At 36.6% G+C, this 27,387-nt stretch overlaps 2 protein-coding genes across 2 annotated transcripts; both read left to right on the forward strand.

Moving 5' to 3' along the window:
* Positions 1-234: 234 nt before the first annotated feature.
* On the forward strand, positions 235-16,579 carry LOC136250293 (1-phosphatidylinositol 4,5-bisphosphate phosphodiesterase delta-4-like). Its single transcript, XM_066042481.1, has 30 exons — positions 235-509; positions 738-954; positions 3,566-3,728; positions 3,781-3,873; positions 4,028-4,248; positions 5,957-6,014; positions 6,066-6,187; positions 6,230-6,281; positions 6,330-6,449; positions 7,542-7,639; positions 7,688-7,758; positions 9,225-9,348; positions 11,076-11,186; positions 11,236-11,328; positions 12,445-12,596; positions 12,652-12,709; positions 12,757-12,907; positions 12,980-13,062; positions 13,123-13,194; positions 13,323-13,466; positions 13,989-14,051; positions 14,107-14,268; positions 14,316-14,454; positions 14,536-14,670; positions 14,734-14,829; positions 14,945-15,006; positions 15,057-15,173; positions 15,727-15,801; positions 15,854-15,962; positions 16,041-16,579. Exons 1-30 carry the CDS (start codon positions 310-312, stop codon positions 16,445-16,447), a joined length of 3,768 nt encoding a protein of 1,255 aa, XP_065898553.1. The 5' UTR covers positions 235-309; the 3' UTR covers positions 16,448-16,579.
* A 3,587-nt stretch (positions 16,580-20,166) lies between these two features.
* Positions 20,167-23,109, forward strand: LOC136250294 (tigger transposable element-derived protein 2-like). The gene is made up of 4 exons (XM_066042482.1): positions 20,167-20,752; positions 20,801-21,404; positions 21,452-22,315; positions 22,844-23,109. The coding sequence occupies exons 1-4, from the start codon at positions 20,714-20,716 to the stop codon at positions 23,038-23,040; spliced, it is 1,704 nt and encodes a 567-aa protein (XP_065898554.1). The 5' UTR covers positions 20,167-20,713; the 3' UTR covers positions 23,041-23,109.
* Positions 23,110-27,387: the final 4,278 nt, after the last annotated feature.

A 27,387-nucleotide genomic window follows, 5' to 3' on the forward strand; every position in this document is an offset into this window, starting at 1 on the left:
TGTGAGTAAATTTTATTGTCCTTGCTACGGATTCAACAGCAACTGAACCACACTAATCTTTTTCCTCAATCCGGGTGATCCGGCGTCACTATACAAATAGTTTTCCAGCCCACGGAATGTTTACGGCACAGGAAGAGGAATTTCAACAATTCTGCAATCGACTGTAATGATGTCATGCACCGCCTTCCGGCACACCGCGACTGACAAGTGGGTTTTTTCCTAAGCCAGCCGGTAGGTCTGGGTGCATTAAATAAATTGCGAACGAAAGGCCGGTGGTTTAGTTCATCACTGAAATAAGAGTCCGGCTTGATGTCGCGGTTTGCTGTTCTCCGAGAGATCGAGGAGAGTCGTCGGGACGAAACGAGGGACGATGAGACAGACACTGTTAACTATAGTGGCCGGAGTGCTTGGCGACGGAATACTATAGGCACTGTGATTGAAAAACGTAAAAGCAAACAGGCAATAGCAGAGAATTTGGAGCAGAGAGAAATTCCGCAGTTCAATAGACCGTACGTTGATCATCCCCATGCAGCTCTTCCTGGCTTAATCCTGAAGCATCAGTATAGCTATGTATGATTTTAGCCTAGAGATATATCGTGCATGCATCAAAACATAGATTTATAAATCCCAGGTTTATACGTAAAGCTATGATCAAAAGATGCTATCATCTGATAGCCAGAAAGAATCTATATGGGGATGATATTAAACTATAATGTTACCCTGCAACCTCCATGTAGTTTGCACTCTCCTGAGGACTTTGAACTAGCAACACGCAGCCTTGATGTAAGGAGCATGCTGGCACAACAATCTGGAGTGCTAATGAGTGGATGGCTGTACAGAACTAGTCGACCAAAGTGGAGCAATGATATAACCAGAACATCTCACGAACACCGACAACATCGAAAGTTCAAGTTAACAGAACACTCCCTGGAATACAGTCACTTACTTCAAAGGGTATGCCTACATGTAGTTTCACTACTGTTTCACAGCATTGTACATGTAGATAGCTATAACTAACTAGTAGCTATTTATCTCGCTATTTAAAACAATTAAATTTTAAAAGGAAGTAAGGATTGATATCAATATGTGACGAATTTTGGAAAATCACCGTTATGGGTGCATTTGACACTTAAAATATTTAGTTCTGAAACACAGCATTATAAGTTAAATTCCTACCCAATTAAAGGTAGAATAAACCATAGATACCCTGAAATACAAGAAAAGTTTTAGAAATATTTGGAAAGTGCTTTCTGCTAGTAACAGCACCATGCTAGCTTCAAAAAATTCTAATTGTTTCAGACACGACCATAAGGGTGATTTTCCCAAATTCGGTCACATATACATGCTACAAAAAGTAAGGAAACAAGCTCAAAAATGTTACAGCTGAAATTAGAAACAATCCAGCAATAAAAAAGTTAGGAAACAAGATTAGACAACTACTTGCTGTAACACTTGAATGCCTAATTTTGGCTAGCATCTTGAAATGAGACCACCAAAAGTAAGGATTAAACTGTGTCTCATTTTAGCAAGTAGTCATCTAATCTTGTTTCATTACTTTTTATTGCTGGACTGTTCCTCATTTCAGCTATAACATTTTTGAGCTTGTTTCCTTACTTTTTGTAGCATGTATATTATACCAATCCCTACCTCCTTTTAAACTTTTTAATGGCTAGTTTGTTTACTTTTTATGTCTAGGTAGCTAGCTATGTTATACTCTTTGTTTCCACGTAATATAAATATCACTTGGAGCAGCTATCTTTTACTTTCATATGCAATAAGTGCCTCTAAAAATAATTATTGTTTTGTCTTTTAAAGCTACTATAGCAACTTTTAAAGGCTTCAGCTGCATTTCTAATTGCCTGAATGTTGATGATTTAGCAGTAAAACATTACTGGAGAGTCCACCATTAAGGGTGGAACCCTCGTTTTTAGGAGTCTGGATACTGAGGTATCCTTCGAGAAGAATACTGAGGTATCCTTCGAGAAGAATAAAGAAGCGAATGAATGATGCATGGTGTAGTGGACAGAAGTAATCGGAACAACAGATTCGTAAATCCGTTTGGCTGTCTGAAATTTCTGGAGCCGTACATTCTCAATGTGTACCTGCATGCATGCATAGGGATTTTCTGGGAAGTGGTCTTGCTTCATGATATAGTCATACTTTGGCATGAATAAATTGAGTGCATGGTGAAATAAGTAAAATTCTCCAAACTTCATTCACCAATGAGCAATTGCAACCCCAGCAGCTGCAAGATTTTTGCAACTATTGCCATTAAAATATAATGCATTTATCTATTTCTTGGACTAACAGGAAATAGCATTTCCTCTAATTGTAAGGTTTCATTTTAAGGGGAGTTTTATGACCATGCATGGACTTTAATCCCACTATATGTATTGTGTATGTATCATACAGTACGATAGTACTGTATAGTAGGGACATCAAAGGTGTGGGGGCGATCTGTGATATAATGTAACCCCAAAACCTGCCGTCAAGCGTAGCGGAAAATTGGCTACAGCTACAGCCCTAATTCTTTCGCAGAAATGTTTCTAGCTCGCATAAGAAAAAACCTTTGGTATATTGATAAACATACAATGCTTGCGCTATTGTCTTACCTTTTATCCTTCTTTACCATGGTCATCAGTCAAGGTTCTACTGCTGAATGTTAATAGACTACAGTACAGCTTCCATCTACCAGTGTATATTGCATCAATATATTCGAATACATGTGGTCGCCGGTTGCAACAAACTATTTGAACACACGCGTATGTGACTCGCTGTTGATATTGATCAGTGAGAGCAACTCGCGGCAAACTATATAGCAATGTGTAAGTCAATAAATATAGTTTGTTTAGTAACAATGTTAAACTGAGTCGGGTCATCCATGTCCCGCTTTAAAGATTATTCGAATCTGATCCCACGTGCTAAATTAAATGTGGACGTGGTACTACATGTCATAGCATAACTCTGCTTCTTTTGTGAGCCACACCCACTTATGTAAATTACTGTCTGTAGATATATGGTAGCCACGCCCATCCGTCAGTCTGTAGGTATGCATACATCCACGTCCATTATTGTCTGCAGGCTTGTGTAGAGCCATGCCCACTGATCAGCTGTTATTGTATGAGTCATGATATAGTATAATAGTGCTGTGATTAACCCTTAAAATATTGCGACTGGTTGTGTGAAAAGCAGGCTATTTAGTAGTGGTCATGAGCTTGCAAAAAACTTCACAAACAAGTATAAGAAAAAGTTAAGAATTTTAAATTAGAGTAGGGGCAGTGTATAGTGCTGCAATAAAAAGTACTGAAACAAGCTGGATCGGAGTAGTATGTAATGTCCAAAATTAATACTGTAAAACAATAAGAAGTGAATGTGCATGTTATACTTGTAGTTAATAGATGTAGTATTTAGTGATCCATAATTTTATATGATGCTATGATTATAGTGGCTAAAGAATTCATGCATGCAAAATCTTACTTTGATACCTGAAATCCTATATACCTGTATAACTGTGTAGACATTCCAGAGCACGTCTGCATGCTTCATCTTTTTTTTGTTATTCTAGGTGCGTGTACGAAAGCAGTTACCACTGACCAGTATTGTGAGGATTGATTATGATGAAGCTGTAAATCCTGTTGCATTCAAACTGGTTTTCAAAAGGACTGAAATGTTGTTGGAAGCCCCTGATCAAAGCACTTGTAAACATTGGGTAAATTGCATCACTAGAGGTATGATGGATGATGGAGGAACTTGCTGTTTGCATACACTTATGTGTTATAGAATGGCAAAAATGGGACCTTGCAATGCCCTGCAAACAATCTACTCTATCACTGCAGCTGGATAAGGGTACTTCCAATGTGGAGAAAAATCAAGGTATTCCATATATGTAATGAATACATTTTGTAGTGTACATTTGGCCTCTAATGTTATAAGTATAGATGATCCTGATTAAATCCTGAAGTACATATCTCTATAAATGCTTGAGTATTCATTAGTTGCAATTTCACCATCCAATATTTGTTTATAGTGTACCTAGCAGCCAGAAAGTTCCTTACCCTTGCTTCCCCTGTGTTGTTATCAAGTCCACTTGTGGCTGAAGAGTATTTTGGTAGTGCACAAAAGAAACAAATTTCATCAATGGCAAATGGAATAGAATCTCAAGTCACCAACAGATGTTTGAGTTTTGAGGCAGAACGCTCAGTAACAGAGCACAGACAAAACTTCTTACAAAGGTTTCAAGGAAGAATTGTAAGTGTGATAATGGCATCATAGGGTTTTTCCAGGTTCAGTCTCTTAGAGTGTTTCCTGAAAAACTCCAGGAAATAATTTTTTTTCAAAATGGAAAAGTTTTTGCAAGATCAATTTCTTAACATGTTTCCTGGAAATGTCCAGGAAATAAATTACTTCTTGTGAAATAATAATACTGTTTTATTGTCTCAATATTTTACTGCATAAAGGGAAGGGTTTGAAGGAAGGGGCATAAATGTGGTGTATCCATTTAAGATTGCTGGACTGGACTGCTAGACAGAATTTGTTTTTGTACCACAGAAGCATTTTAAAAATCAACTTGTTCACAAAACCTCAGTGTAGTTCAGTGGAAGATGATTGCTAACACTGTACTGTACAATGTTAACACTGCTAACATATATGCATCTACCCAGCTCGCATTTACCCATGTTTCTTTCATACATTGTCACAAAGTTCAGTCAGTTTTTGCACTGTAAAAGTACATATTCGCCTAGCCATTTTAGCAGATATTGTGTTTTACTTGATTGTCAACTCTTTGGTTTATAATGCTTGTAAAGCAATCTGTAGTCTTGCTATTATTGTTATTATTATTATACAGGAATTAAAAAAAAGCAAAGTCTGTAAATCCTGATCCTATGTTACAATAAATCTATGCTAAACATAATGTCATTGCTCAAATTGTCAAACAACTTCTTGAATTCATCAGTTGATTGAACCTCCACAATACCACTAGGAAGGGAGTTCCAGTTGTTCACTACACGGTGAGAAAAATAATTCTGTCGAACCTCTCTAAAAGCAAATTGCTTGAACAGTTTGCAAGAGTGCCCTCTATTTGCTGTCCATGCTCTTGTAAAAAAAGTAGTTTCATTCACATTTAGATGTCCATTTAATATATTGTAAGTCATGATCATGTCCCCACAAAGTCTCCGATACTTTACAGTTGGTAATTTGAGTCATTTTAGACATTTTTCATAAGGTAGATGTTTGATAGATGGTACCAGCCTTGTTGCATATCTTTGGACCTTTTCGATTGCATCTTCGTCTACTTTGTAATTAGGACCCCATATGATGTTGCCATACTCAAGACATGGTCTTACGATAGACTTGTATAAGTAAGAAAAGGTTTGAGGACTTAAGTTAATAAAGCACTTACTAATTAGACCCAGAAGTCTTCTTGCTTTACTAGCAGTTACTGCTACGTGCTTATGAAATTTTAGTTGACTTTCAGTCATGATCCCTAGGTCTTTTTCCTCACTAGTTTGCTTAATGTCACAACCGGCCATGGTATAAACATGTTGGAGAGCGTGTGCACAGGGAAGCAATTTTCTGGTAGCTGTTAACAAGAGTTTACAGTACTTCCTGGATACTTGCTGTTAAGCAGTGTATAGACCACTATAAAACTAACACTACAGTTCATTGCATGTGCTTCTGATTTACAATGCAATACACGCATTGAGAAATATGTAAACAAAGTGATGGGCATTTGGCCAATCACTTGCCATAGTTGTAGAGCATTTATGTGACAATAATCCACTCCAGAAGTCCAGTCCAGTGAATGGGAAAGTGGTAAATTCATTACCTTCCATAATAGGTGTGCAATATAGTTAATTTGGCAAACTGTTACTGTACTAAATTCTCCTCACCATATCATTCTCAACCAGGAATTAGTTGAACATGTACGTAAAGTCACTATGATTGAATTGTTTAGGGACTGGTTCCAAGGCTACAGAGATCTGATGATGTGAAATCATTTTCAGATAAGCTTTGTCAGTAGATCTTGTTGTGTATCTAAATTACTACTTCTGTCTTACATGTAGTCCGTAATAATGAGTATGACTTTACTCAACTGTACAAACAAAAGTTTGTCATGACAAAGTACCCACGAAATGGAAATTCACTACCACATGAAAGAGTATTCAAAATGGACCTTGAAAATTTGGTAAGGCTTCATCATCACAAAAAAGTTGACTTTCTCTTATAGATGATAATGTGGCGTGAAACAGAGAATTCAAAATCCAGTCATTTACGGACATGTAAGCATGTTTGATAGTGCTGTGAAATAATTGAAATTTATTTTACAGTACAAACAGAACATATTGTTGATGTGAGAGAGGGACAGAAATCTGATGGTTTTGATAAATACCCTTATGAGGAAATGGAACAACAGTCATTATCTGTATTTGTTGAGGAGGAGAAGCAAAGTAAATTATTATAATATCATTTGATATATACATGTGAAGTAGTGACAGTGATTATGACTTAAATCATTTTTGACCATGCTATAATGTTGCAACTTATACTCTTTGTACCCAACAATAGACAATTTAAGTACTTGTTTTGTACTACTGTACTGCTCAAACGTAATGTCGCACTAACTCGCACCGCTCGATTACGAGTGATTAAAAAACTTGCTAATTAAAGGGCATGGCACCTGTTTCCTTCACAACTATTCATCCCGTTTCGTATGTGATGAATACTTGCAAAGGAAATGGGTGCCACTCCCTTTAATTAATGAATTTTTTTAATCACTCGCAATCAAGCGGTGCGATGTTACATTGAGCAGTACCATATTAGCTTGCTTTAGTTTCAAAAAGTGTGGAAATGCCAAAGGTAAGTCTCAATCTCACCTAATTGATGTACAGTGTGTAAATTTTTGAGTGGATAATAATTGACATTGGGCAATGATATTTGATGACCTACGCCATTGGTTATGCCCACTGCAGCATAGAAAAATTTTGAGAAAGAAATATTCTAAATAAACTCTAATCAATTTCTGATAAACAAATGTTTAAATAATTTAATTCTTTAAACAAATACCTACATTATACCAACAAAGATGTTACAATAACATTAGTAGATAAAAGGAGAGTTGAGCAAATGGCAGTAGTTAGTAAGTAGCTAGGTTACAATTAGTAGTTTAGCTGGCAACACTATAGCTATCATTGTTAGCACTTATAGACTGCAATATGGCATGTTTAAGAGCTTAGAATCTGCCATGGATGTTGTTAATAAATGGTGAACCAACCCTTGGTTTTAGTATTGCTAAGTTTTTATTGATGACATGTGTATACTACACGATTAATTGATTGCAAAATAATAAATTGATTGTATTTTTATATTTTCATCAATTAATCACTGTAATTGATTATTCATGAGAACCCTAATACATACATACACACACACACACACACACACACACACACACACACACACACATATACATACATACACACATACATAATTATAAGCTATAGTAATATACATCTGATGTGATAGTGTTTATACCTATACAGTTTCCACCATGCCGGGACAAAGCAAGAGATATGTGATGTTGCAATCACTTGATCTTATCTGTGACAGTGAACTAGAGCAACAACTTTGGCTTGAGAAAGTATGTGAAAATGACTCATTGGTGGTTTTTACATTGTATTGTTGACAGTTGAAAACATTTATTACTCCTAAAAGTCATCTGTTTTCCAGCCGTTATCCCCATACTGATCCAGCTATATTGTATCCTTATTTTGTGCACAGTTTGTATTTGTCATTAAGTGCTGCTATTGGTTGTAACTTTTTGTTAAGATGTGAACTATTAGAACCAATTTTATTTATTGATTCCACAATATTCGAGTTTGAGTTTGACGTTCAGTGTAATGTGCACATTCTCTGTAGCTGTAGTGGAGCCTTGGTTATTAATTAGAGAAAAGTTTTCTTTTCATAAAAATCTGGTAATGAAAGATTACGCACTGTATTATTTATATTAAATTTGTCTGATCTAATAGAAAATGCACCACTTAGAGTTTGTACATTTACAATCATCCATGCAGAATGTTTTAAAACTCTCATTGTTAGAGCTTTCAGCTGTAAACTTCCATAAATTTCCCAAGTTGGGTCAAGGTAGAACATTCATTTATGTAAAAGATAGAAATTAAGTAACTGATATAAGTATAGTTGTATACCTTAGCCAGCCACAGTACAACCAATTAACAGTGCAATTTCTACAAACTTGTGACAGTGTGTCATGCAGCCAACGAAGCTGGTGTGGGTGCACAACAGATAAGTCTATAATCTTCCAGTTCTTAGATTTTTTCACAATTGACTTACGAAAAATGCCATAACTTCCCGGGCTTTCTTCAGTTGCTTTCAAATTTGGAGGGTAGTAAGACCAAATTTCTGTGCAGTTTTCTAATTTCCAGATCAGGATAATAACTAGCAAATTAGCAATTTTGACAAATCACAAGGCAATATGTTGTCATGCTTGCAGGATAAACCACTAATTTGAATACGTTGGAAATTATTCAGTATGTACGTTATAGCCAATCAAAACACTGTAATAGAAAAGTCACTCGTTATAAAAACGTTGGAAAATCCTTTGCTGGGTACAAATCACAGGCCTCCACTCCTAAACAATCTATTTCTATCTACTGAGCCACTGTTACCAGTTGTATAATTTGCTTAATTTCTACCTTATACATAAATAAAAGTTCCCAACTTGGGCAATTTATGGAAAGTTTACAGCTGAAAACTCTAACAATGAGAGTTTTAAAACATTCTACACGAATGCTATTGTAATTGTACAAACTCTGAGTGTTGTATTAGGGTGCATTTTCTATTACATGGATGAGACAAATTAAATATAAATAATACAGTGTGTAATCATTTTACCTTCACTAATGTAGAAAATAGAAAACACAAATCAAAGTGATCTCTAAAACTAGTCATATAGGCTAGCTTTGGGCTTGCAATATAATAAGTGATATCCATGCCAAAACAGCAATAATGGGCATGGCCTTTAAAAATGTTGTAGAATCAAAAATACTGGTGCTGGGAAATGGTCACTTTAAATGATTGCACTATCATTAAAATTCCTTGTTCGCAGCTTATAGCTGTTTCGTATGGATCATTTTTATGTATTTCAAAGTTGATGTAAAACAATGATAAATAATTTATACTTGTTATTTGTTCTTAACATTTGTTGGATGGTTGATCACTCACTGGTCTACAGTGGAACAGGAAGCTATAGTCAAGGAAGATTCAGCACTTTCATTTGCTAGTTGCGTTGCACCACACATGAGTTACAACAAAGTGCATGAATACCTTATTGTGAGTGAGAGATATGTAATCTTTACCTGAAATTGTGCATTGAGTAACAAGTAACAGTGCATAGTTTAGTTTCTATAATACTGCAAACGTGGAGAATTTGTTACTTTGATAAAGACTCATTATATAACTAATAATAGTTAACTTGTGTATTATATTTAATTGTGTTCTTTGTATTTGTCATGTCTTTTATGTTCTTCAGTTTTGTACTTGTATATCTGTATGTGCTTCTGTGTACTCTGACGTGGAAGAACGGCAATGCCGAACGTTATGAGTTTAAACAAAATGTCAATCAAAAAAATCAATCAATCAATACTGTGTACTGCTACTTATTGTTTTAATGAGTCCAAATGGAAGCAAATGTCAACTGCCCATGAATATCTCAATTAAGGGGTAAAGCCCAGGTAGGATAATGGAACAGGTTTGGTATGTCCATATAATGTATCCAAAGGCCAGTGCATGCTGTGCTTGTGTGAGAGCAGCAGTAGCAGCAGCAGCAGCTAAGGGGCATTCAAAAGTTTGATTCCCTGGTTTCAAGTTACTGTTGTTTTTTTCTTTCAGCAAAACTTATACCCACCTCTGTCATGTTCCCATGCATCTACCCAGTTACATATATGTATATACCTGGTGTTATAAAAGGGGGTGTATATGACATTTTTCCATGTCTAAAAGGTGAGAGATTTTGGACAACCACACTGTCACTTGCAAGCTGTCTACAATCCAGTTCTTCTGTGAGGTAGTATGTAGCTCTGCTCTAGGAAGTGTTGCTATATTAGTTCCTTAGTGTTTCACTGGGTGGCAGGCCATGTAAACAGCAACCAAAAATTAGTGTGTGTGGGAAGGGGTGTAGGGATGTTTGTGAGATAAATACTAGGATCCAGGTCTGATGTTCAGTGCATGATGCCCATTGTTGTTTTCTCAAACAAGAAACTTTACTTACATTGCTCTACTCTACTCAGCATAATGGGGACCTGGTGTCAAGTGTCAACTTGGGAAGTAAAAGACCTAGCAATTCGTGTCTTGCTTAGCAGTATTAGAGAACTTTTGAGTTCTACAACCTCTATTTGTGAGACATGGCACAGCCCTCCTGTGTATTACTAGTTCTGCCCCAGCAGAATTTGTTCACACCAACATTATATAGTACCTATTGTAAATGGTACTCCAGTGCTGATTCACTAGATGGCAAGCAATAGCAATTTTTTCACAGCTGTCAGAGCACTTTTGTGTGTGAGCAAGGGAGTGCGTATGTACTCTGTGTATACTCCTCCTTTATGTAGTATGTTTGTAATGCATGTGTCTGTTACTGAGCTGGTAATTGATAGTTCCCAGCAAGTTCAATACCCAGATGTTACTATTGGTCCTTTGGGAAAGAAATTTGCTTATAATGCTTCAATCTCCCTGGCTGAATTAATGGAGACCTGGTGTTAACTGTGGGAAACATTTGCATACTGTCCATATATATATGCCTAATTATATCTAGTGGGGTCCAGGTGGGACTTTAAAATCCACCATCACCCATGAGCTATATATAGCCTTATGTGTGATACAAGTCCTTTCCCAAAAAGAATTGCCTGTGTGACTTGCAACCTGCTTAATGCACAGATGACCAAGTTTCGTGTTACTGGCTAAGTGTAACCATGTAACAGCAGCTGAAGGCTTTGCTTTCTATATGTGTATAATGTACATATACAAAGTAAATTCTGTGTGCATTATCTTTTGTTGTTTATTAGAAATCTCATCAATTTCAATTAGAGGAAACAGGACATGCTAATGCTCTTCACTGGGATGGTTTTATTCTTTTTTATAATATATTGTGTGGAATAAGCCGGCCAGGTTGTATGGTTAGTATTCTGTTGACTATTTGTGAGTATTTAGGCTATTTATTTTCAGCTGCTGAAAGTATTCAAAGAATACACCAAAGAGTATCCTTTTCTAGGAATGACAGTAAAGGAATTCAAAAAGTTTTTAATTGAACATCAACAGGTAAGCATATGTGACAGCTACACCACTAGCTTGCTAGAAATGAATATGTAATGCTGTAAGACTGTATGCTATGTACTGCATGCTATGTACTGCATGCTATGTACTGCATGCTATGTACTGCATGCTATGTACTGCGTAGTAAGGATGATGAAGGTTTGTAATTTCCTACCAAAAACTCTACCAAACACCAGTCTACAAACTATATAAATACAGCTCGGTGATACAGAGGCATTGATTCACTAAAATCCACAGCTTAAAATGGCCCAAAACAATGCCAGTGAGTAATTGCTGCAGAATTTTTGCAAAACTACAGATTTTTTACTGAGTGACTGACTGACTGACTTCACTTCCCGGAGTTCCCCTCCCTCCCTCCCTCCCTCCCTCCCTCCCTCCCTCCCTCCCTCCCTCCCTCCCTCCCTCCCTCACTCACTCACTCACTCACTCACTCACTCACTCACTCACTCACTCACTCACTCACTCACTCACTCACTCACTCACTCACTCACTCACTCACTCACTCACTCATTCACTCACTCCAGGATAAATGACTGGAACTACATATACACACTCAATTCTTTGATGGATTGCATTTGAGGTTCCAAAAGAGAAAATACTACATGCAGTATAGTGCTATACTTTTGTATCTCTCTTTAAATTCTTTCTTAATGACTACCTACCCTGGAAGTTTCGATTTGTACATGTTGGGTATGTTAATTAATTACAAAGGTGTTAAAATAGTCACTTGCATTTACAAATAAAGTACAAGTCCTTTCAAGTTGTATGCGCTCTATCAAAGATTGACTATAAAAAATAAGTGGAAGGAACAATTAGAATTTTGCAACTTTGTAAGGACTTTTACAATAAAAAGTGAAGAAACAAGGGAGATTATCACCTGAAATTCAAATTTAATTCTGCCACTACTTTTAAATGACATTTACAGCTCCCTAGTTTCTTCACTTTCCATTGTAATGGTCCCTACTAGGCTTACCCTCAAAATTTTGTTTAACAGGATGTAAACAATATAAAAGCATTGCACACATATGTTATATACTTTAACTGCATGCATGCAAATCACACATTCCTCAGTTCATTTGAGCAATGCTAATATTGTTGCAGTGGTCTCCTAATGATGCAACTGATGAAAAGTGTGTTCACCTAATGAGTCACTATGACTACCATCACAGAGCATTTAAGATGTGCCAGGCAAAGTCTAAACCATTTGAATTTCACATGAGCCTTTGTCTTCTTTCCTTGGGTGGTTTTGTGAGGTAACAAGTTTAATTTCAATTGTGTTCAATATTACTGTATGTGTATGATTTGTAGTTTTTTGCGAAGTCCAGAAAATTCAGTTGTCAATCCAGAACATGAGGAAGTTTATCAGGTAACATGATCACATCAATAAAATGTGTTGATATACTCCATAATCAGGACATGACTCAACCACTCAGTCACTACTTCATCAACTCCTCTCACAACACCTACCTGGAGGGACACCAGTTTACAGGACGTTCCACTACTGATGCTTATGTGAGAGCATTACTACAAGGATGTCGATGTCTGGAGTTGGACTGTTGGGATGGTGTGTTATTTGTGCACTAAGCTTACATTGTTTATATGATGTATTGTGTTGCATATATGTGCATACCAATAGGTCCTAATGGAGAACCAAAAGTGACACATGGTTACACACTAGTGTCTGAATTGACCCTCGTTGAAGTGGCAGAAACTATTAACGTGAGCATATATATATTTTTTTTTTTTTTTCTATCAACTATTATAACATTTACTCTACAGAAATATGCCTTCAACACATCACACTTTCCTCTTATCCTATCACTAGAGAACCATTGCTCTAAGGAACAACAGGTATGTGTCTATACTTTCTATACAATATTGCAACACTTTAAAAAGTTCAATAAGTGTTTGTATGCAATGCGCTTTTTAATAATATCCTTGTTTGATTGGATTGTAACTTACCTTTTTCCTGAACGCAGAAGAGAATGGCACAAATATTTAATGACGTTTTTGGTGACAATTTGGCTAAAGAGAATTTGGTTGAGCTAGAGGAGCTGAATCAACTACCCTCACCACTTAAACTGCAAGGAAAGATAATCCTCAAGGGAACGATAAAAGATAGGGTGAGGAGAAGTATATGTTAAAATTATTTGTTACCTAAGTAGGCTACTAGTGCTGTTGCAATCACATTTTTTCCTCTATATACGTTTAATCACCAAAAAATAATAACAGTACCAGCCACTAAGATGTGACTCGTGCAGTAAATCCTCTAATATTGTATCAATAATTGTAAAAAAATACCTTCTAGAGACAAAGTTGTTGACTACCAAGTTAAAGTTACACAAACATAATATGAGTGCCATTGCAGTTTAGCTATCTATAGAGCTCCCAGAACCATGTGATTTGGTCCAAAACTTGCCATTATGTTAGGCCATAAAAGTCGCTGTCTGCAGTAAAAATTTCATCTGCACAGCCACCGGGGTTGGTGAGTTATATTTCAAATACCATTTATCTACAAACACTCATTGCATGTGCTCAAAAGGTTTTCCAACATACACATTTAATTGGTATCTTAAGCTGCAACAGTGCATGGTGAATTAAAGGTTTATATGTACTATTAAGAAGCGTATGATCCTACACTCTAGTCATCATCTTCATCATCCAGTAACAATGGAAGTTCACGTGGATCTGAATCACAGTCAAAAAGCGTAAGTACACTTCACAATGGTGTCTGTGGTGTACCATGCATGTTTGTGATGACAGAGTTCAGAGCTAGTTGCCTACACTGATAACCCATTTGTGTTCCCTGACACTTGTAAAGATGATGCTTTTGGTTCAACCACAATGTCAAGCACTGATAAGAAACTTGCACAAAAGTGCTTTACAACTGATGGCAAAGAGGAAGAAGAGGAGCTGCTCTATGAGGTTAGCTTGGCAAACGTTTGTGTGTTGATATTTGAGGCAACATACAGGACCTGAACAGCCTGATAGTGTATTGTCGCAGCAAACGCATTAATCCATGGAAATGGGAAGAGCAACAAAATACCACTGTGTGTGAGATGTTTTCTTTTGACGAGTCAAAAGCTTTGAGTAAATGCAAATATCCTATTAGTAAGTGGCATATAATAAGATAAATATGCAGTTCACTTGAATTTTTTATTTTTTTTTTGTTTGGTTTGTTTTGCTTAACAGAGTTACTGGCTTGCACTGAGCGACAATTTGTTAGAACATATCCACATCGATTTAGAGTAGATTCATCCAATTATGATCCCATTCCAATGTGGAATGCTGGTATTCACATGGTAGCTCTTAACATACAAACACCTGGTGAGTCATAATTTTATAGTAATAGATTGTGTAAATCTACCCCTTGTTTATTATGTTGCTTAGATGATTGCATGTTCCTAAACCAAGGAAAATTTCGACAAAATGGCGGGTGTGGTTATATCTTGAAACCAAAAGTTATGAGAAATCTTAGTGCAGATGGTATGTTAGTAATTTATGTTGCACAGTGCATTTCTTTAATAATTATGTAAGAGCTAAGAACATTTGTATCTCATGTAGTATACTATATACAGTATACTCTGCATCATATATATAGGATACACTCCTAGTATTGATGAGCCACTCAAAACAGTCACACCCATAAACCTGGAGATCACTGTGAGTACAACTACAACTAGTGAGGTAGTTACGCATTGTTAATGTTGTAGCTACTGTCTGGTCAAAACTTTGTACTACCTAACAAGAAGACTACCAGTATGGAAATACGTTATGAGACTTACGGTATTCCACAAGATTATGAGAAGAAGAGCTTTACTGTTACAAGCGTAAGTAGTTATAAAACTTCCTTCGTGCAGTTTAACACTCCATATTTTGTTATGTACATAAATAATGTGCTTAATAACTGTCAATACATTTTCTGAAGGTGAAATATACCATATGCCTCAAATGGTACATAAAAAGCCGTGTGTATTTTGTTATCATTACTATTTGTTTTCCAAGCTACAAAGGTTGCTATAGAGTGTCTGACTAAATTGGCTCATTCATGAAATAATTGCTCTGGACACTGCTCAATTGCATATCTCAAACTCTCTACAATAACTCTAATAGAGTAGTCATAGGTGAATGTGTCTGTTTTATTAGAGCGTAATAAAATAAAAATAATTTGCTGCAGGAGAAACACTGTGAATTTACTACCGTTTCTTACTATCATTTATAAAGTATGTATAACATGGAAACTGAGGCATTGCACTGCAGCATAATTGCCAATAGGTTAATAGCATGATGGACTACTAGTTTAATTGTCTGGATAGCTAGCATGCTTGTCAGAAATATACCACCCATAACATGTGTAGTTGTACAATTTACTCATCATTTCAGACTAAGACTAATCCACTATGGCCACAGTTTGAAGATGCAGTAAAACTTGAAAAAACTATTGTAATGCCAGAATTAGTGAGTGGTTTAACATACTATGATGTATTTAACATGTGTATACCTCCATTAGTGTTTAGTACTGTTTGCTGTGAACATTAATGTACATCGTAAATTGGTGGCTGGAACTAAGTCAGTATTACTGGGACAAAATGTGTTTGCATTGACTAGCCTCCAGCCAGGTGAGTACACCTTGAAAACTTTATATTTATGATTCAAGCTATATATTATGCGGTAATGTGTGCTTGTGTAACATGCAGGTATACGATACATCCCTCTACGTACACCTGGAGGAAAATCAACATCTCATGTTGGACTATTTGTTAACATTGGTGTTAAGAATCTCAGTTCCCACAATGCTTCTTCTGGTGGAACATGTCCGCAAGAATTTGAAGTACCTCGCAAGAAATTTAGCTCACCAACTATTCCTGAAACTTTTGATTTATCTCTTGCTAAATATGCTACTGCTGATGATGAGCTGGAAAACAACCAAGAGGTCGAGGATGATGAAGATGTGACATGTCAGTATAAACCTGCCAATGTAGGTCACGCTTTACTAGGTAGAGAGCTGCCAACGGATGCCAACACTTGTACAGTTGAAATACATATTAACCCTGATGTTGATGACAGTGACATGAATAATGGAATTGTTGAAAGTACTGCTTAACTGTTGTATCAGAATTAGCTACATACATTAACAATCAAATTACCTTACATTATAGTGTTTTAGTGCATATAGCTTTCTTAGTGTACACTTGTGTATACACTTGTGTTATATGTATTAGAAGTCCAAAAGGGTGTCAGAGTGTACAAGAAAAACACAAATTATGCAATTGGTATGACTATAACTTCTTTATATTGCACAATCAGATAACAATTTCAAACTGCCTTACAATGAGTGATGTTCCCTTACTGGCAAAGAGCTAGGGCCTCGAGTTTATCGATACCCTACCAGAGTTATATTGAGATGCTATCCCACTAGGGACCTGTAAGGATAAGCCTGTAAATACAGGGAGTCAGAAAGTGTATCTGAAACACTGTGGAATGCAGAAAAAATAATTGGTGGAGGTGATCAAAGTAGTTCAGTTCAATATTAAAAATCTGTAGTAAGTCATGGAGGAGCATTGCTATACGTAGATCAAGGATAGAAAATATAGCTCTATAGCAACAGTGAATAACAACTTATCTACTAAAATAGATAGTGCATGTGGATTATATTAAATCATCCAGCTTGACTTCAATGCATGAGACAAGTTCAATTTAACATTTAACTAAACCAGTTTATGTACGTAGCTTTGCATGTCTACAGGCAAAATATTTACAGCAAATATAATATTATTAAAGTTTGGCCTGTAATTGTGCATGCAATGCATATTTCACTCCTCATTTTAGATTTGCCTCCTGAGTTTATGTCAATTTAATTTATTATGAATGTCAGGGGCAGATTTAGCACAAGAAGGTCACAGTAGCATATCCAAGGAACGAATGGTACAGAATACAGTGGCTACAATTAGCTATTTGCGTAACAGCTATTTTAAGGTGGAGAATTGATATGTTTATAATTGTAAAGCATATAGAATCTCTGAAACAGGAGGTATGGGGACACACTCCCCAAGACACCTTATTTTACTATATAGAGATCTAGAGTTAATATTTTACTTAAAGTTGCATGGACTGTATGGTAGTTATTTTCAAGGCAATAGCTTCTATACAGGTGTAACAAGAAAAGTTTATTACAAAAACAGCAAATACATACATGATGGTATAATGCACAGGTAATACACACATCATCAAGTTTAAGCTTGTTCACTGTTCAGTATTGAAGCTCTGTGTGAAGCATGTAACTATTAGTCAGGTTCACTATATATGTCACAAAATACACTTTCATTCAAAGTTTATGGGGATTAGCAAACCTATATATTTTTGGAAAGCTTAGAGCATGAGGAATCTGAAAATCAATGTTTACATTATCAATGTTTACATTTGCACAGTTTACTGCAAGGTCAGCATTTTTAATTTCAAAGTGACAGCTAATAAAATAAGAAAATTCTAACATATCAAGTCTAATTTGACATAAAATTTAATAAATGAACTCAACAAATTCCCTAGTGACATTTTTACACCTCTATTCATTAGGTGAGACAGTTAATCATAAATAATTGAAAGTTTTTACAAAGGGAATAGAAGAACACCTATTATACTGAAATAATTCAGGAATAATGTATATATAGTGAACAAATGTTCTGGATTATTTGGGTATAACTGGTGCAAAGTATAACTAGTGCAAAGTATAATTTGACTTCTACTAAAAAAGTTCAAACCTAAAAAAACAGCTGAAAATTTAGATACTCTAATAAAGCAGTCACTTATAAGCAGTCAAAGTTTGAGCCCTTTTTTTGCTAATGTGCTTACTAGATGAATTTTGAAAGAATTTTCATTTTAAAATAACAGTAATTGGCTCCCCTAAAAGGGAAATTTCCTTTTCACATAAACAATTGGCAACAGTGAATTTACATTGATCACCAAGAGCAATTTTATGCACCAGAGACATGCACCGACAAGTTACAATTGATACGCAATCTTTGAATATTATAGGATCCACTGTTGCCTAACTGTTAATCCAATGAAAATTTGCTTTCCAGTGACGGAATGATTGCATATCACACATCTTTAAATAATCCAAATATTGCATGCCATTGTCGATGGAGTGACTTTTATCCAGAAGATGACAAAAATAAAAAAAAGGACATTTGGCACAGTAATAAAATATCTAGCCAACATGTTTATGACAGGCTTACAAGCAACTGCTCCATGCTAAAATGCTAGTGCTATTGCAACAATTTACCTTGCATAGTTGTGTGGTACAGATGAAGATTTAAACATACAAGTAGAAGGAAAAATGAAAATTTTGAAGTTGGATTAGGGATCAAAAGTAGGGAATTGCTATATAAGAAGTAGTGAAAGAAGAGAGGTTGCCTATACATCCGCATATATATTATTACTCTTTTCTCACTACTGTATTAGACTGAATTATAGGGATTAAATGTAGGACTGTTTTTGTAACATAATTATGACTGGTGAACCATGCATATACTGCACCAAAAGGAAGAAGGGCACCTGACAAAATATATGTCTGGTCGCATGTCCCAACTATCAATTATGAAGTAAAAATGGAGGTAGCCATTACACTTCATGTTCAGCTATGCCTTTTCCCATACAGCGTTGCAAACAAAGAACAGCATGAGAAGTGTCTCAACTATCAATCATATTGCTATGGAAATACTGGCAATAAGCTCACACAGCCACAGTTAAGCCGTATCACGCTATATAGTGTGAATTGACACGTTGCATTGTCACCAAAAAGAACTAGAACACAAAGTAGACAAAGGCAAGCCCATGATACATGTATTGTATGTCTGCAGTTGGCAAAATCAAGTCCGTATGTCAAGTTATACTTGGCTGTCAGTCAGTCAGTCAGTCAGTCAGCATAAAATTCTGTTAAATAGAAAAATTTTTAAATATTATAGAAAGAGTTTGGGGTTAGTCTGAAGACATTTTTGAGCTTGGCTGTGTCTTACCAATGCTGCTAAGCTGTCATGAAGGAAAATTGAGACTGGTTTTAGAGTGATACCTTGAACTGGAAAGCTCCTGCATGATCCCTAATATATAGTACTATCGCACTGTATAATGCATCGAAAATGACAACAGTAACAGTGCTGATGATTGTTAGGCTCATATCTTTGAATTAACTGTATTAGATATTAATACATATACGTATATGTACGTAGATACATAGCTGTGATGTCTTTATATTATGTAATTATAATAGCCCTACATCTCAATGTTAATAATTCACTTTGTTTTGTGCAATACCTATCTGCCAAATTAAGTTTCTTAGCACTTTAGAGGCTATAAAAGTATTCTATATGGGTGTGAGAACATAGAAATAGTGTTTGTTGCAAATAAGAGGCTGACATATGGAGAAATTTGCACCATATGGACTGCACTGTTAAAAATGAAGTGCTAAGGTAGCACCTCTAGGTGCTATTTTTTGACTCTAGCAGTCAAAATTTAGCACCTTTAGGTGCTGCCATAGCATTTTTAGGTGCTATCATAGCACTTCATTTTTAATAGTGTGCTATTTTCAAACTGCTAATTGACTAACATGTAGGTATCTGTGTAAATGTAAGCATTGATTTTCACTAAGGCTCAAACGAATAGTAGCTTTCTGTATTCGAATATTTACTCAACTATTGTCCGAATACTCGAATATTCGGTGTAAGGTTTCATTGCTATGAATGCAATCCAGTAATTAAGGTGGCCACTACCAAGAAACCTATAAAGAACCACAAACAAGTTTGTGGCTTCGTATGAATAACTTAAGGTAAGTGCGGGTATTTCCGGACACCGCCTAATTCCGGACACTTTGGTGCATCTGTTAAGCTAGCCGAGGAACGAAGAAACGGATTACCTTGAAACTTTTATGGTGAATAGCCATGCCTATAGGGATCATAAAAATCAAAAAGTATATACTAGTTGATACATGCTTGGGTACGAGAATCCAGATTATATCGGAACGTGTGGTGTGTCAAAAACGGTTTTTTCCCTCTAAACTTCTGTAAACAGCGAGAAAAATATTAAGATTTGGCACTTTACTAGGCAACATTAGTACCCAACTTGTGGTGGAAGAAGAGCTCAATCTGCCTTGGATTTGCTGCCGTACGCGACCATTAATTCTCATTAGCTCGTCGCGCAACAGTGCCGTTGATTTTCACTACTTCCCTTACAATCTATGTGGCACTATACCATCCACCATCATACGTTATGTCTAATAACTAAAACAAAATACACAACAATCAAACTTTTGCTGGTGATGGCAGCGGATAACTTGCTAAGTTTGAATCTGCGCATGCGTAATTAGTTTGAATGAACTATGGCTTCGAAAGCTACTTGGGGAATTGAGGAAATGAAGGTATTATTATGCTACAGTAGCTATTATAATGAATAATAATGTTAATAGACGGCTGTTGATCGAGTAAAGAAGAAGGAAATTACATTGAGAGAAGCAGGAAAGTTGTATGGAATACCAAAGAGTACATTATCCGATCATGTTACTGGGAAGAGCTCAAAAGCTTATGCTGGAGCCCCAAGAGGTTTGAGTGACGAAGATGAAGTAGAGATCGTAATTACTTGCCAAGTATTAGCAGAGATGGGCTTTCCTTTGAATGTATATTATGTTGGCACTGTAATAAAAGATTACTTAGAACAACAAGGCAAGCAAAATCCATTTGGTGATACAGGAATGCCAGGCCGTGATTGGTGGTCCAGATTTCTCAGCCGTCATTCCAGCCTAGCACAAAGGAGACCACAGCACCTTTCAAAGAAGCGTGCCCAAGCAAATGATCCAATTGTATTGGACGAGTGGTTTGAGCGGGTAAGAAAGCTGTTTGCATCATCAAAACTTGATAAGTTTGAAAGCGAGGCAATTGCAGAGAGGCTGTGGAATTGTGACGAAACAGGGTTCTGCACAGCAGTAGCATCTAAACAAGTCCTGGCAAAGAAAGGATCAAAAGCTGTGTATGAAGTAGGAGGAGGTTCTGGGCGTGAGTATATTACTGTTTTAGGTAAGCCCAATTTATATACTAAACCTATTAGTTTACATAATTTTCAGGTTGTGGATCAGCATCTGGCAGAAGGTTGCCACCATTCACTGTGTATAAAGCAAAACACATGTATGATACATGGAAGCAAGGAGGTCCTCCTGGTGCAGCATACAGTGTATCTTCCTCTGGATGGATGGAGGGTGCTAACTTCCTTAGCTGGTTTATCAAAATTTTTTTGAAGGAAGTTGAGCTACTTTTGCGAAATGGTCCAGTTATTCTCTTTGTCGATGGGCATCACTCCCACATAAATCTAGAACTGATTAATGTGGCAAGAGAACATAAGGTACATATCATGTGTCTTCCACCAAACTTGACGCACATTTTGCAACCGATGGATGTTGGGGTATTTCGTCCACTGAAGCAGTGTTATTACAACATTTTGAAGGAGTACAAGATGCAGACTATGGCTGAGAATGTGACAAAAAACATTTTCCCATCACTGATCAAACAATTGTGGGACAACTCTTTCAAGGAAAGCCACATTATTTCAGGATTTAGAGCTGCTGGACTACATCCATTAAATCGAAGTGCTATCAAAGATTTAAAACTTGCAACAGGTGTTCCATTTCAACAACCTGCAAAGAAGCCGAGAACAGCCACAACCATAGTGCAGACCTCATCTCCCATTGTCTTGCGAGGTAGTTGCAAGAGTTGTGGGGCTGAGTTAACACCCATGCGTGCCCATCTTACATGGCACTTCACAAAAATTTTACAGAAAAAACACCATGAAAAGTCATCTAAACGTAAAAAGAGAGTGAAGCAAACCTGCTATGGAGAGGCTCTGACAAGTGATGAGATCGTGGCTAGGTTGGAAGGAGAATGTGCAACAACACCACCTGATAAAGAGCCAGTGTGTGATGATCATGATGAAGGTGAGTATTCAATAGTTAATAGTCACACAGACTTATTTATGTGGATGTACATGTACTTAGCTAGCATAGTTCTGTATAGTCAGGCAGGCAACTTCAATTAAATCTTTTCTTCCTCGGGCCAATATCAGCCAAGTACAAGGTTGGTAAAATTTAAATAAAAATCATATTACTTTTTGGTGGCTGTGAAGAGTAATTTTGTGAGTCAAACGGTATCTAAGCTACATTATGATTACTGTGCCACTTGTCAGTAGGCTGCCATATGATGAAATATTTACTTTGTGATAAGCTTAAAAGGTAACTTTGTGGCGTTATCTGTACAATCACGTGTGAATGTAAATATTTTTGTACAGAAAAATACATGGTTAGTCGGGCCCGAGAAAAAAAGATTTAGTTGAAATAGCCTCAACTAAATACAATCATATGTATGCACAGCAATGAATACACAGCACATGGACAGCTTTACAGCTGTATATTGCCACTAGCTTTGTACGCAGATGACAAGCTAGCCAAGTATATACCCTTGTGTAGATGAAGATTCCAATTGTCAAGAGTGTGGAAAATCCTACGACGATGATGACGAAGAGGCGCAGAAAAAGTGGATAGGATGCGATAAATGCTGGAGGTGGTTCCACTACACGTGTGCAGGATTTCGTAGAAAACCGTCCAAGAAATCGACGTTTGAGTGTCGGATCTGCAAGCTACAGGGACAAAAGAAACAATTATAATCCATTTATAACATCAATATACAGTTTTTATACGTTACATTACTTTATAACGATGAATCGATGATTTCCAATGTGTTATATGCAGTGTCCGGAATTAAGCGCATGCTTGTTTATTGCACGCCTCTAAAGTTTGAGGCGCTGCTCCTCTTGTGATCGACCGATTAACTTGAAAATTTTGGTGGGGCACTACGAAGGGTTGGAGTGTAACATCATATGGTTAGTTGCTTAGAAAAAGCTACTGTGCTTATAGTAGACGGTGAAGTTTGAAAGAGTGTCCGGAATTACCCGCATTTACCTTACTGAGAAGAAAAGGGTAGCATAGTGCCCTTTCTGAAAGGATTACCGCAGCGATATTGTGATGGAAAGTGTTTATAACAAAGTAGAAGTATCTGGAGTAAACCATGAATCCATATAAAGTTTTGTGCTTACGGCGATCTGCCACAGCATTAGTACATCTTCACCAATTAGTGGCTGCCTAATGCTATTTCTACTGTTCGCTTCTTCAACAACATTCTTTCCATTCAATGGCATCGTCTCCGCTTCCTTAATTGCTTACAGCTAATCACGTGCCATTGTATAACGATCATGTGCGAATATTCGGGGGTTAATTTTATTATTCGAATACTATGCCAACGAATATTAATACGAATAATCGGTTATTCGTTTGAGCCTTAATTTTCACTGATCTCCATGCTCTTAGCTTTCTAATAATAATATTATTATTATGTAGGCCCATAAATTTTGAGCAAAGTTATCTTTGACATAATTAACTGTGTCAATGCATTTTATTTTTTTTATTTCCCACGAAAAGTGCAGCCTCAGTTTGAGGATTAACGCACATATGAAACATGCATACAAAATGTTTTACAATGTGATTGATTATGGGATTACTGATTGGTAGGGGAAAGTAATAATAATTTCAGTTGGTGCTTAAAAATTTGTAATGATTGTTGTTGGATTAGGTCAGGTGGGAGTGAATTCCACAGTCTTATTGATCTAGGGAAGAATGAATTACTGAACTGATTGGTCCTTGCATAGATGTGATGAAATCTTTGGTCATGTCCTCTGGTGTTGGAAGTGACAGGGATTAAATCAACAGGAGATATATCAATGAGATTATGAACAATTTTGTAGAAGAGGGTGATACTGGATACTTGTCTGTGGTGTTTTAAACTGGGAAGTTAAGGTCAATGAGCATGTTGGATACGCTGCTGAAACGTGAGAAGTCAGCCATAATGAATTTGGCAGATTGCCTCTGTACTCTTTCAAGCTTATCAATATCTCTTCTGATGTGAGGGGACCAGACAGGATTCGCGTATTCTAAGATTGATCTTATCATGGCATTATAACATTTCAATTTAATTTGTGCTGGGCAGGACTTAAGATTTCTCTGTAGGAATGCTTTGACTGATAGAGCTTTGGATGTGATGTTAGTAATATGTGTGGACCAAGAAAAGTCATTGGTGATTGTAATTCCTAAATATTTGGTAGATGAAACTTCTTTGATAGAGATGTCATTAATGGTGTAGTTGTAGGTGATTGGATTGTGTTTACGAGTAATTCTCATGAATAAACTTTTATCAGGATTAAAAAACATACCAGATCTAGTGCCCCACTGCGATAAGGAGTTGAGATCATTTTGAAGTGATAAACAGTCAGATGTAGAGTGAATAACAGTATAAAGTATGGTATCGTCAGCATACAGACCAATGTTGGCATTGATTGATAAAGGTAGGTCATTAATATAACATAAAAATAATAGAGGGGCTAAGATTGTTCCTTGGGGGACACCCGAGTTAACTGCATGTGACTCACTGGTTGAACCGTCAAGAATTACTTGTTGATACCTACCGATGAGGAAGTTTTGTAGCCATGTTAGTAGTTCCCCTCTAATACCATAGTAGGATAATTTGTTACATAAACGGTGATGGGGGACTTATCAAATGCCTTAGATAGATCTAGAAAAATGATATCAATTTGAAAGCCAGAGTCAAGAGATTTAGAAATGTTGTTTACAGTAGTAATAAGTTGTGATTCGCATGATCTTCTAGGTCGAAAACCATGTTGTTGGTCACAGAGAATATTTATTGATTCTAGGTGGGAGAAGAGATGAGTGTAAATTAGGCGCTCCATGATCTTGCAGCTGATACTAGTTAGCGATATTGGTCTGTAATTGGATGCAAGTGTTTTGTCTCCTTTTTTGAATGCAGGTACAATATTAGCACGTTTCCAGTCCATGGGAAGTTCTCCTTGATGAAGTGATGAATTGAAGATCAGAGTTAGTACTGGAGCAATTTCTTGAGAGGCTAATTGAAATAAGTGTGATGGGATTTTGTCTGGTCCTGGTGCTTTATGAACATCCAAAGTTGTTAGGAGCTGGGAGACATCAGCATAAGTAATGGAAATAGGTTGTATGTCAGGATAAGGGCTTTCATCTGGTGTGAGAGTAGACTGGGTGTCCTCGGTGGTAAACACTGAGCTAAAATAATCATTGAGGATATTAGCTTTGAGGGTGGAATCAGTGATGGTATGACCATTATGTGACAGTGGGGGTATTCCAACATGATCCAATTTTTGCCTTTTGATATACGACCATATATAGTTTTTTTGAATTAGATGTGGAACTGGAATCAATGAGCTTCGAAAAGTAGTCATTATAGGCTTGACGGCATTCTTTTTTAGCTAGATGTTTAAGAGTTTTATAATATTGCCAGGTGGTAGGTGAGCGTGATCGGCGATACTGAGCGTAAGCTTGCTTCTTTCGTCTACAAAGTCTTTTAATGTAGGTGGTGATCCATGGTCGGTGAGATGTCTTGTTCGAAGATAACTTGCTAGGAACCAAAGTGTCCAGACAGAAGTGACAAGCAGATTTAAAGTCAATCCACAACTGGTTGATTGGTGTGTCAGTGGTGTTTGAATGTAGGTATTCATAGCTAAAGTCATAAAAGAAGTTTCTTATTAAGCTAGAGTCTGCTCTGTTCCACAGGTAAATTTTTCTTCTCAGTTGTTTTTGCACAAAGATGCTAATGTTGGATTCGGTCAGTACAGCTTTGTGGTCAGAAATGCCAGCTATAGGTGTACAATAATTAATTAAAGAGGGTCTATTGGTTAAAAAAATATCTAGTGTGTTGCTTAATCTGGTTGGAAAGTCAACGATCTGAGTGAGTCTAAAAGTATTCACAAAGTCCAGAAATGTGCTATTTACTGATAGAGGGTAGTTGGTACCAATTATATTAGAATCAGTCCAGTTTATATCAGGAAGGTTGAAGTTGCCGGCAATCCAGATGATATCATTCGGAGAGGATAAGATCACGCTTTCAAGTGTATTGCATATAGCTTCTATATAGTCAACAGATCGATTTGGAGGTCTATAGACACAGCAAGCAATTAGTGATTGTGTGTTAGATAACTTTATTTTACAGGCGATTACTTCCTGGGTGCCAGAGTAAGGAATTTCGTGTGAAACTATGGTGTTATGACAGGCTATGAAGACACCACCATAACCATCCTCTCTATCATGTCGATATATATTGAAATTGGGAGGGAATACTTCAGCATTGTGTATAGCAGGAGATAGCCATGATTCACAGCCAAATATTAAATCAGGATGAATTTGATTTACAAGGACAGCAAATAGATCTTTCTTGGGGTAAATACTTTGACAATTAATCGTGAGACACTTCAGGGAATTAGCCTTATGAATACATGATGCTGTTTGACCACAGGGGCGGATCCAGGGGGGGGGGGGCTTTGGGGGCTGAAGCCCCCCCCCCCCTTTTCATATTTAGGCTTTACTTGATCAATATGCTGAGTATTATAATGAAATTTTGTCTTAGTATAATTATATGATCACTAATAATACAAATACTCATAAAACCACCTTATAAACATCTTTCCAAGATATTATCAGTGGATTTATACTAAAGTTTATGCAACAAGGACCCGGATCAGCATTGGAGGTGTACAAGATCGAGGTACTCTAATAGAGCAGTCAGCTAACTACTCTAATAGAACATTCACTGGAAACATGTAGTTGGTTCTGTTATGGAAATTTTCCAAATCTGCCTGCACCTATACATACAATGAAGTGCAGTGGTCTGTTTAAAGGGCTTCATTCATCAACTTGTGTAGTTAATATGTATGGCAATACTTAATTCAGGTACACAATTTCCATTGAAAGTGCTCTCAGATTCAATCTTGTATTGTTCAAATTTCAAAATTTTCCACTTTCAACATTATTATTCTAACATGCACCTATTTAGTGTTGTGCAATTGTGAGAGGGGTGCATCATGTATTTGGTTGTCTGTATCTACCCAAACTTTTCCATTAGCAAAATGCTTCAGAGA

The sequence above is a fragment of the Dysidea avara genome, chromosome 3, assembly GCF_963678975.1.
Source record: "Dysidea avara chromosome 3, odDysAvar1.4, whole genome shotgun sequence".
Classification (NCBI taxonomy): Eukaryota; Metazoa; Porifera; class Demospongiae; order Dictyoceratida; family Dysideidae; genus Dysidea; species Dysidea avara.